The sequence below is a fragment of the Drosophila persimilis genome, unplaced genomic scaffold, assembly GCF_003286085.1.
Source record: "Drosophila persimilis strain 14011-0111.01,24,50 unplaced genomic scaffold, DperRS2 tig00000572-arrow-pilon, whole genome shotgun sequence".
In the NCBI taxonomy this organism is placed as follows: Eukaryota; Metazoa; Arthropoda; class Insecta; order Diptera; family Drosophilidae; genus Drosophila; species Drosophila persimilis.
Genome location: NW_020825321.1, coordinates 2,707,554 through 2,719,827, shown reverse-complemented (window position 1 = coordinate 2,719,827; position 12,274 = coordinate 2,707,554). Strand labels below are relative to the sequence as shown.

General features: G+C 43.0%; 1 protein-coding gene across 9 annotated transcripts in view; it reads right to left on the bottom strand.

Moving 5' to 3' along the window:
- LOC6602744 (zinc metalloproteinase-disintegrin-like batroxstatin-3) overlaps positions 1-12,072 on the bottom strand; it is a 513,201-nt gene extending 501,129 nt beyond the window's left edge. For all 9 annotated transcript variants that reach the window (XM_026990249.1, XM_026990250.1, XM_026990252.1 and 6 more), the window contains exon 1: positions 11,428-12,072. In XM_026990249.1, the coding sequence (XP_026846050.1) occupies positions 11,428-11,497 (70 nt within the window). In that variant the 5' untranslated portion in view covers positions 11,498-12,072. The remainder of the gene's footprint in view (positions 1-11,427) is intronic.
- Between the last annotated feature and the right edge of the window lie 202 nt (positions 12,073-12,274).

Sequence of the window (12,274 nt, the reverse complement as noted above, 5' to 3'; positions counted from 1 at the left end):
GCTCATCGGAATAATCAACTCCCAGCACTGCTTTTGTGGCCTCTAGCATAACCGCTCGTCAGCCAAGCTTTGGAATTGACACTCACAGCTGGAACATTCCATCGAACATACCACTAATAGGTCGCAGCGCGACGATCTGTTAATTGGCGCAATTGGCAGGTCAGTCAGTAGTTTACTGCCAGAAGTGCCTTCAATTCAGAAAACGCGCTTGGGATGGGTCGCATCTGGAGGTTGTTCCCGTTTAAAAGGTTCCTCTTTGAGGCCCTCTCGCGCTCGGGCCATAGCTGCTGAGAATAGTCCAAAGGGTGGCTTGAGGTGCTTCTTCGGAGGTTTTGGGAGGTATAGAATTGCATTGAACCAGTAGTAACCTAATAAGAGCTATATTGTAAAGCATACTTTGTGCAGCATTTCCATCGATTACATAAGGGCGATTATTGTGTTCGGCTGACAGCTAAATATAATTTGGATCTCCTGGGAGAATCTTACAATCAAGCGCCTCGTAGATTTCTGACCCTGAGAGATAGTCACACTGGCCACCGAGTGGCAGGATATATGCACCAATTTTGGCCAGATTCGTCGACTTGAATTTCCTCGGCTTGTACTCCTTCCAGACTCTACGCTAGAAATTCCAGCAGTCACTGACTTTCTGCCAAATCTCGTGTGGCTCCTTTGAAGACACTCACGGCACCAAAGTTGGAGTTTTGTGGAGCGGAGTTACTAGTTAGTCTCATATCTGAGATAGCTGGAATGAATGTCTTCAATGGAATATATATTTCGCAAATAGAGTGGCAACGATTTAGGAAATTACCGAAAAAATGGAATGGCGTTATATCCCCACAGCTTTAAACCCAGCCGACATTTTGTCTCGAGATACTCATCCGACTGAGCTGAATGAGTCACCTCTTTGGGCTCATGGTCCTCCATTTCTTTGCGGTTCCTCAGATGACTGGCCACCACCCTTGCTATCTGATAAGCCAGCCCTTGAACTTCACCGGAAGGCTCTTTAGGTTAAATCGCCCTACATGGCCATTGCTGCTGATTCCAAGCATGCGAATGCTTTTTCAGATACATTCACAAGTTTTGCAACTGAATTCGGCGCCCCGGACTCACTGTCTCAGACATTGAACATAGAACCCAGGTATTGCTGCGACTAGTCCAGCGTTCTCAGCTATGGGACGTTGTTACGTTGTCGCCATTCACGGATCAGTTTGGGCTCCTCAGGCTAGACGGTCGACTGAAAAACTCTTCGTTGCATTTTTATGGGCGTTATCCAATCATCTTGCCCAGCAGCCATCCACTTACTCTTGCCATAATCTGCCATTTTCATGAGCGGAATCTGCACGCTGGTCCTCGAGCTTTGCTTGTACTAATTCGATCCCAAAATTGGCCTATTGGGGGGAGGAAGACGGTAAGCAAGGTAGTGAACAAGTGCGTAAGATGTTTTCGACTAAAGTCTACCAAAGCTGTTCATCTGGAGCTGATAAAGGACCTATCTACAGTTGCTTTACTTCATGGACTAAAGCGCTTCATATGTACCAGACGAAAGCCGCGGCAAATTTGATCAGTCAACGCAACCAATTTGGTCGGCGCTAAGAATGAGCTGATGGAGTAAAAGTGCCTGGTCCTCAGCGATGACCATCAGACGGCGCTGCTGGATTTTTGCTTGGTGGAGGCTAAATAGGCATTTCATTCTACCGCACTCCCCGCATTTTTGTGGCCTTTGGGAGGCTGTAGTGAAGACGGCCAAGTACCACTTCTACCGTGCGATAGGCAACTCGGTTCTTGGGTTTGGCGAGTTGCGGACGCTGTTATGCCACATCACGGCAGTGATTAATAAAATAAAAAAAATAATTTAGTTTCAGTTTCAGAGAGGCCAGCCGATCTGAATGTTCTAATTTCAGCGCATTTTTTGAATGGCGGCCCTGCTTCGCTCGCTAAGCCTGGCGTCACGCAGCTAAACTTCGATCGCCTGTATAGCTGGCAGAGCGTTTCGTACCTGCAGCAGTTCTTCTGGTCCCGGTGGATGATGACATAACGTCACTGCAGCAGCGCTCAAAGTGGCGCACTGCGAAGCCCAGCTTTGCAGATTTGTTTTTTGTCAAGGATGAGAATCTTCCTCTCATGAAGAGGCCACTGGCGAGAGTGGTCGAGCTTTTGCCTGGACGATATGGCGTTTCCCGAGTCGCTGTGCTGAAGACATCATCTGGAATCATCAAGCGCGCCGTCAACAAGCTGTGCCTGCTGCCCCTCAAAGATGCTGTTGAAAGTCAGGCTTCCAACGGGGGGAGTATGTCGGGTCAAGAAGCATAAATATTGTAAATTATTGCTAGTGGTGCGGCCAAAGGAAATTAATTCTGTTTTTGGTTGTCATTTGCAATACCCACTAGAAAGATCATTTTGTTACCGCATACGCATATGCAGCGGAATTTTTTCGTCTCTTTATATTGCCTCTATTGCCTATCAATCTTTGGTAATCAGCTAAGTAGCGGCCCCGAGCAGCGCTAAAGTTCTCGGGCTATCCAACTGCATAGGGTCCAGCTATTTGTACCGTCAGCCCTTACATTTTTAGTCTTGAGCTAACATCCTCGCATTAATCGTTCACCCAATTACCCACATATGTACATACGCGATAAGTTGGTTTTCACATGCAACTAAATTGTGAATTACATACAAAGTCTCAACTTTCATTAAATTCAAAACTCGCAACAGTTATTAAAAAAAATGACTAGGCGGTGGACAGATTTTTTTCTGGTCTTAAAATACTGAGCTACTGAGTTAAGAAAAAGATCGACTGTTTACGACTAAAAAAAATTTTCCAACGAATTTTAAGTATTAAACTTAGGTGTGGACATAATATCTGAATCGAAGTGATTAAATTGCCACTGGTTCTTTAGTTTTCATGGCAGCGAAGGTAAATGTAAAAACCTGGCTTTTTATCAGCCCTAATCTGCTCTAAACATTTTTTTGTTGCAGTACCCGTCGTCCCCTAAAAGCCTATTTCCCACAGGCGACCATCCACGATCTATTTCTGGGATGGGCCGTTACGTTTTGCCGTTCTGAAAATTTCCCATTTAGTCCACCATCCATTTTGGATGCTCCTAAGCCGCACGCTTCTAAGCGATATCTAGCCGATGGTTTTTTAATGCAGCTCTGAATAATTGACATTCACAACGAAAAAATGTATGAAAAGTTTGTGACAAAATTAACAAAAAAAAAACAACTCCAAGAGCACTGTGGTATGTGTGCACTGTGTATGTGCAGGAAGATAACAAAGATTGCAAAATTTGTTTATTTGTTACGGCTGCAATGATTTGCAATGGCTGATCTCATAATTTCCGCTTACTGATTAAAACTAGAAGAATTGTCGCTCCGATCGGGCTGTTCTGGGAGCTTACATGTATTTCTAACCAAATTCCCGTTAATTGAGATGTTGTGTGTGTTAAGAATGTTATGCAAGATTCAGCTAGCTATTATAATGGCGCTGATATTCTTTGTGTGGCTATCAAGACCTTTTCCATTAAATCGAAATCGAGCCTGTATATGACCTCTTCGAACTCATTTATGTTGTTTTCTGTTCTGTCGAACACCACCAGTAGCTTTTGCAGAAACATTCTTTGTTGTTAATACAGCTAATACAAATTTTAAATTATTAAGCGTACAAATTTGTTGTTTGTTATTGCAGTCAGCTGTTGATTTGGATGGTGGCATTTAGGAATCGAGGTTTCACATCTGTCAAAAAATCTCATTGTTCCCCGTAGATGTGCTGTGTGCGAAAAGGATACTAACACAATATAAATAATATAAACCTTCGATGGGACACACAACTCATGCTATCACCACTATCTACATACGTAACCTTGCGAACCTATACAATTCTTAAATAATTAGTTAAGTCAATTTGTACCAAGTATGAAGACAGCTCCCGTATGAGCATTAAGCCACCAGCGCTCACCAAATAGCAGCCGGATCTATATTTCCTCCCAATGGAATCACAGTTCGCATAACAGCGGACAGCACCAAATATCAAATATATGCATGGCTAGAACCGCAGCACCGCAACATTTACCGGACTTCACTAGCAATCCGGCAGCGCTCGGCAAGTACAACGCAATAAAAACGGCCATAGTCAAGGAGTACACAGACTTCGATCACCGGAAACTAATCAGACTCTTATACGAGATGATGTTGAGCGCAATAAGGAATCAGCCAATCTAAACATTCTTCATGACGGCGCTGGAGCGCCTAACTCGGCCAAAGTAGCGCTACAAACAGAAAAAATAATGGATTCTCAGAGCCACGCCACAGTATCCACAGTACAGACAAATGCCAACAACACTGCAAGAGGAAATCGACGCTCTTCGTAAGGAAAACCGGCAGTTGAAACCAGAAGCTTCCCGCAAAACTACAATAGGCAGCTCCAGCAAACAGGAAAACTGAGGGCCACCATGTCTCCGACGCCAGAAAGCCATTGCTTGTTCGTAACGGACAAAACAACGAAAATTCGATACCTCATAAACCGGTGCCGACATTTCTATACCGCCCCCAGAAAAATCGCAATGCTCAATCGCAACCAATTTATTCGCCTCGAATGGCACTCCAATCAAGATTTATGGCACAAAAATGACCACAATCAACTTCGAACTTCACAAACAAATGTTGATCTACCTTGTCATGGACAAGTGTAACCAACAAACTCAAGGCAAGTGGAATAAATCGCTGGACTACATATTGTTGTCATCATGGAAACAATGCGTCGACATTCTCAAGCGCCATTACGTTTCCTTCGTGAATCTAGCACGCCTCACATAGAATAGCAATTCGGTGCCGAGATTGATATCTGTAATTAGAATTTCCCACTCAACACTCCGTTAGAAGATAAAAGATTGTAAAAAACTCCTGACGTCGACATTTTGCTATGCACTGAACCATTTTTCTACATCCTTGCAGTGGGCCAAGTTAAGCTGGGTCCTAACTTACCTACACCACAAAAAACGCTCTTTGGGCGGTTAGTGGCCAGCAGTCATCGTTCGCAACACACCGCTGCGGTGGCGAAAGAAATGGAGGACCCCAGAATCAGACCGCACGGAGACCTGCCGGCAAGTCCGAAAAACCCTGCGGGTTTCAAACTTTTTGGAGGCGATGAGAGACTTAGCGCAGCAGATAGACGACCAGTTCACAGACCACCTACTCTCGCATGTGATTGTACCATGAGCCTAAAAAAATCATTTAGGGGCACGCAGTCGCCGATCTGCTAGTGGAACGCCGAGATCGCGGAGGCTACGCACCTGATACCAACGGGACCGCGGAAGGAACGCCAGCAACGAACTGGTCGGAGCTACGAGTGGCCTATTGTATGACTAGGAAAACTTTAAAGGACCACATTACGATAAGCAAGCGGGAGTGCTTTCTGCAGCTGTGTGACTCATATGGAAGAGCCCCCAAAGACGGTGATGAAGCGATAATACGCCAGCGCCCTCTGACCCTGTTGACCTCTGTTGTTCCTACCTAGGGAATACAACCTTTTACACGACAACGAAGCACTTCAGACTCCACACTTGGTGGAGTCAGTCACTGCGGACGAGCTTCTCTCCGTGGCCCGCAAGATGAAGTCAAATAGGATTCCCGGCCATGATGGAATATGCAACCGGGTGGTAAAACTGGCCATATCGCTCAAACCCACGAGTTTGCTACGGTGCACACGCAATTTCTCCGAGAAGGACAATGGAAGACCCAGAACCTTGCGTTAATACCGAAACCAGGCAAGCAGTCAGATGACTCTTCTCATATCGTCCGATATGACTGATTGACTCAATGGGAAGAGTGCGTACGACAAAGCTTCAAGCCAGTTCAGCTTCAGAAAAGAAATGTCAAGGGTGGATGCCATAGGCAGGGTTACCTGGATCGCGTCGAAGTTGGTAGAGGATTGACTGATTGTTATCCTCTATATCAGGAACGTCTTTGACTCGGTGCAATGGGACTGCATCACCGACTCACTAAGTCAGCAGGACATCCCTCTATACCTTGAACTCAATCACTAAATCCCACCGCATTTCCCAATGATCGGTCATGGGTCCACTCTTGTGGAACATCGTAAGGCAGCTATTCCAGGGTCGTAAAGTCTATCAAAAGTTGCTGCGCGTTTCGTTGTGGTTTTCGTGACCAACTCAGATGACGCTGCGCTGGTGTAAACGGCCATGAAAACTCCCCACCCTGCAGATGGTGTGTATCTCAGAAGACGTTGAGCATATCATTTTTGTCTGCGTGCGCTTCGATGGCATTAGGATCAAATTATGCCGATCCCATGGGGGGGGCAACTCACGTCCAGTAACCTAATTGAAGTGATGATAGAAGACGTCAAGATATGAACGACTTAGAAGGGAGAGAACTTGGCGCGAACCATCGTCCCTGCGAAGCAATACTTCGCGACTTTCCACAGAGACGCGGAACTTCCTACTATACTCCCCCATTTCCTTACTTTTTTTTTAATAGTAAATTATTAACTTATCAATTTCTTTCTAGGCGTACAATTTAAATGGTATCTTACTTGAGATAGCTCATCAGTGTAGAACGTTTTGATTCCAATGCACCGAGTCGTTGAACGAATGCTTTGGGTCACGTGTCTTTGGTCACCAGCCCTGACTTCTCAGCGCCTCAATACTACATACCAAAGTGGTGTTCATTGGCTTTCAACAAAATATCGCTAAATTACATCCTGCTTGTTCGTCCAGCGCCACCTATCAACACCAGCACCTAGATTGGTTCTCCGTACCGCTCCCCTGCCCAATTTTCTAGACGAGGATAGTGTGCTGCTGATTCGGACTGCGACGATCCGTCAGGTTTTACGGGTGAGCCTCACCCCTGTTGCTCAGGATATGCCAAGTCCTGTTCTGGATCCTTCTTCCGCGGCCACTAACCTTGGCGATGGACGCATATACGCATTTTTTCCAAAATATAGCGCGTATGAGCATGCGATTTTCACATTGTCATTTTGGTTATAACTTGTGCCCAATTGTTCTGTTGGATGACGACTATATTCTGGATCTGATTGGTGGTACGGTGTCAGCGCATCGTATATTTCACCGAATAGCAGTTATGGAATTTACAAAGCGCACACACCAAACATTGCCAACATACATAGAAGGTAATCTACGAGACCTTCAGCGTCGCTGCGTTGTTAGTGACTTCAGTTTGGCATTGCTGGTATGATTCGCCGATCCACAGTCATCAGCTATGGTGCCAAGCAATGTGCATTTGCCGCACGAAACTTATTTCTAGACGGTCTAGACGAGTCGCCGATTCGCAGTCATCAGCTATGATGCAAAGCAAAATTACTATATCAAAATTACTATATCTTTTAGACTGCAGAACCTGAACCAGATCGTATTGTTATTATTATAAGAATGAACAAAACAATTTCATTTTCTCTTGCTCTGTCTCTCTCTAACACACACGTTTCATGGTCGTCTTTGCCTATCGCAAAATGTGAGTTCAAGGATCTCTGAGACTATAAGACCTAGAGCAAACAAATTTGGTATCTACACTCCTGTGATTTCGGACCTGCAAAAGTTTATTTCAAAATTACGCCCCACCCGCTTCCGCCCCCGCAAAGGACGAAAATCTGGGTAATCCACAAATCTCAGAGACTATTAAGGCTACAGTAACCAAATTTGATATCCGCACATCTGTTAGATCTCACTATAAAACGTGTATTTCAAAATTTCGCCACCCCCTTCCGACCACAAAAAGGACGAAAATCTGTGGCATTAACAATATTGAAGATACGAAAAAACTAATAACGCACAATCATAGAGAATGACCATATCTATCCGGCTGCTGAATCTGGATCAGATCGGATAATTTGTATAGCCAAAAGGAACAAATTAATCTGCAGTGATTGATTTATTGATATTTTAATATTACGAGCGGATCAATTGAAAAACTTCGAACCATACCTTCGCTTCTAGCTCTTACTTAAGCCGGTTGTATTTTTTCTTGCTCCTGCATTCTCCGCCCTTTGCTTAAATATCATACAACATTGTTGTCACTTTGTTTTGATATATCATCGCATCTCTTTTATTTGATTATACTTTGTGTTAATCAGCAGTGTTTCATTTGCAAAGTAGTTTTTAATATAAATAAAATATCGCAACGTAACGCATCGGACTCGTGCAGGTAATTTATTATTGTTTTTTACCCAGTCTGCTTTTCGTTATCGTTTCTTCGGTGTGCACTGTTCTCGCGCATCAGCGTTTGCATCGGCCACACTCTCTCGAAAGCATGCCTCGCTGTTATCTGTCAATCCGCCAACGGCGGCTTCGGTGTTTTTTACACCGAGCAATGTGCTTCCATCGAGCATCCAAGTTCCCATCACCATCAATCCCATCCCTGCAGTTTCTGCTGCCATCACTTCTGACGTGGTGAGTGCGGGTGCGGTGTGTTGGTTGCTGGTGATGTCTTGCCAATTCCTGCTACATCCGTTGCTGCCAATTCTTCTGCCCCAGGACCGAGATCTCTTTTAGGAGTGGCTCCACCATCAAGATCTCGCTCGGGACTTCAACTTAGAACAGTGGTCCCTCGGAAAGCAATATTTGTTTCCCGTCTTATTCCTGAGGCTACAACGGAGGACGTTAAACAACATCTTTCCTCTAAACTTAACGCTTCGCCTGATGATATAGTTGTGACTAAATTTACATTTAAACATGAGTGCAACATAACATCCTCTAAAATTCTTCTCCCTGATTATTTTCTATCCAAATCTCTTGAACCGTCAATATGGCCTGAGCATAAAATTATGCATGAGTTCCTTCACAAAGATTCGAACTCGAGTCCCAGAGTTACCAAACCTGCTGCTCCAAAAAACTGATGTACCATTTTTCTATTCACTATCAGAACGTTCGCAAATTGTTGGGCAAATTGCGTCAAATTCATACAAATAGTGCGTCTTTTGATTTCGATGCCATCGCTTTTACCGAAACTTGGCCTAAGTCTTCTATTAGAATTACACTATTTATAGAATGGACCGCCCATTTTTTGCAGTTGGGGTTCTGATTGCAGTCAAATCTGATTTCTCATCTGAGTTATTCCCTTTCAATAACATTCATGGAATTGAATTTGTTGCAGTCAAAGTTTTACCTATTTAACCTGCTCCTACATTCCTCGCATTTCTGATGCTGAGGTTTACTTAAACTACCTCTCAGAAATTAATATTGTCGTATCCGTATTAGGTTGCAATGATCAAATTCTTGTCATGGGGGACTCTAACCTCTCATTTCTTTCTTGGCTACCTTGCGATGACGCTAACCTGTTGTTTCCCAATTGCCACAATGTCTTTATCAATGGGCTAACGGATATTTCCCTTGTCCACATTAATGCCGTTAAAAACATTACGGACAGACTTCTTGACCTCATGTTTGTTAACGATGCTGCTCATGCTACGGAGCAAGCCCAATATCATTCCCTGAAGATCCTTCCCATCCAACTTTATCGATATCCGTTGATCTGGTTATGTGGCTCCTTGCCACATAAAGTGTTTTCGCAAAACAAACTTTATCGATTTAGATCTACATCTCTTGCTTGTTGATTGGTCGTTTCTTTATTCATTACTGAACATAGTTGCAACTGTTAACTCGTTTTATAGTTCTATTTACTCCGACCTTAATACATTTGTTCCAGATATCACTGTAACTGTATCGTCGGCCTTAGCTCTATACTCCTCCGCTCTCTGTTCCTTGCCGTTAATAGTCAGTGTTATAATCATTACCTTTCACAATGTAGTAGAAACTTTTGTAATGATCCTAAAAAATTCTATTCGTTCGTTAACTCTAAGCGTAAGTCAAACGCTTTTCCTCTGTCCCTTCATTACCGCAACAAAACAGAAGCTTCTGCTGTTGGTTTTGAAAATTTATTTGCTACCTTCTTCCAAACAACGTACGCGTCTCATATTTACAATGCATCCACTCCGTATCCGTACCAGCTACCTCACGCTAACAGCATTTTTCTGCCTATTTTCGAGGAAAGCGTTGTTCTGGAAGGTTTGTCATCTATGGACATATCGTTTTCTGCGGGTCCAGATAAGGTACCAAGTTGCATTTTAAAACACTGTGCCCAGTCCCTTTACAAACCCTTGACCTCCAACCTCTCTTTGGAACAGTCTTGTCTCCCAGTAATTTGGAATGAGTCCTACATCATTCCGCTTTACAAAAAAGGTTCAAGATCAAATATTGAAAACTATCGTGGTATCGCAAAGCTTTCCGCCATCCCGAAGCTTCTTGAGTTCCTGGTCACCCGGCAACTGCAACATCTTTGTTGCAGCTTGATATCCGTCGCAACACGGTTCTTTCAGACATCGTTTAACATCGACTAGCCTTCTTAAGTTTTCTAACCTAATCCACCGTGGTTTTCAAAGTGGTTTGCAGACAAATGTAATTTTTACGGACTTCAGCAAGGCATTCGATTCCGTGAACCATGCTCTGCTTATTCACAAGCTCTCTTTATTAGGGTTCCCAACGAATATTCTATTCTATTCTATTCTATTCTATTCTTTTTCTGAACTTTTCTAAATGCAAACTTATGAGATTTTACCGTCGCGCTCCACATTTTGTCTCATATGTTCCAGGAAATCATGTCCTCGAGCTAATTTCGAGTCATAATGACCCCGGAGTCCTTTTTGATCATAAGATGTGTTTTAACAGATGTGTTTTACTGCAACAGTAAATAAAGCTAAGGGTGTTTTAGCGTTCATCAAGCGTTGGTCCAAGGAGTTTGACGACCCGTACGTTACGAAACAACTGGAGCCCGTAGTAGAAAGAGCAGCAGGTTGTTATGGAATCCGTGCAAAAGCAATTTTTAATTTTTGCCCTTCGTAACTTTAACTGGGACTTGGGTAGAATCTTACCACCCTACCGGTCTAGGCTAAATCTTATTGACCTGCCGTCTTTGCACCATCGCAGAATATGCAATGGCGTAATGTTCGTGCACAAGCTCCTTCTCGGGATTGTTGACTCCCAAACTCTCATAGGTCAGATCGACTTGGCCGTCCCATCTAGACCTACCCGTACTTTTAGGCCAATCCGCTTACCCATATGTAGGTCTAATTATGCCGAAGATTAACCTTTTAGGGTAATATGCCATAATTATAACTCCCTCTGTCATACCTTATCCCCTGAACTATCCCTTAAACAAATAGCATGCAATATTTATAATAATGCAATTTTATAATTACCTAAATTTAACTAACTTTTAACTTCCCTTTTTTCCTCCTTTTGTAATTAAGTACCATTATAAACAGATAATTGTTAATTTAATAAATAAATAAATAAATACCAAGCTGATGCTGGCTGAAAAAAGTGAAATTTTAATCTATGCTTTCAGCTTTAGTGTTCCCGAGACCTAACGGGGAACAGATATTATAACATTTAGACTACTTACCGCCTGCGGATGTGGCCAACGTGCTCAGCTGGGCAATGATGAGGATCAAATAGGTGATGGTAATCCACATTATGCAGCTTCAATGATGTGTTTTAATTAGTAGGCGTCGACGTCAACGTCTGTGTTAGCGTCAATGCTAAGTCTTGGTTGTCCTCTCCTCGTTTTTTAAAGGTTATTTCCCCTTTTTATTCTCGTTCCCGAGGATATTTACCAAAAGGTACTCTCATGCATCCAAACTTTAATTGGCACATTTGAGACAATCAAAAAGTAATTATGCGTCTTAATAGTCGTAGCTTAAGTATTCTTTTGATGCTGAAGCTGCACTATATTTTAGATATCAATCTACTGCAGCTATTGGCACATTGGTAACACTCAATTCTATTTTTTTCGTAGGTCAGGTTGTGTGGCAGTGGATGGCTGTGATGATGAGTTTATCTGCGTTTGCAACAAAGACTGCGTCTAGGCTTTTATAACCATCAGGGTAGAGCTGAAATTGTAGCTTCATTGTGCTAAGCAAGGCACTCTATATTTTCCTCACCTCAGCTATTTCATTGACTCACTCACGATTCACTCATTCAATCAAGCTTTTGGATCTCTTTTCAGCTTTGTTATCTGTACAGTAAAAAAACACACAGAATCGCAAACCAAAATAATATCCAATCCGGTAAATCACAGTGATAGTATTATCACTTTTACTTATATAATTTGAAAACGCTCAAATTGGAACGTTTACCCGACTTAAGTGTTTGAGTCAAGTTGCATCGAAATCTGTATTTGGATTTGGTGTTTTCAATTTCCTAAAAACGAGCTGAAAAATAAAAATTAGATAAGCTAATTTTGGACTGAA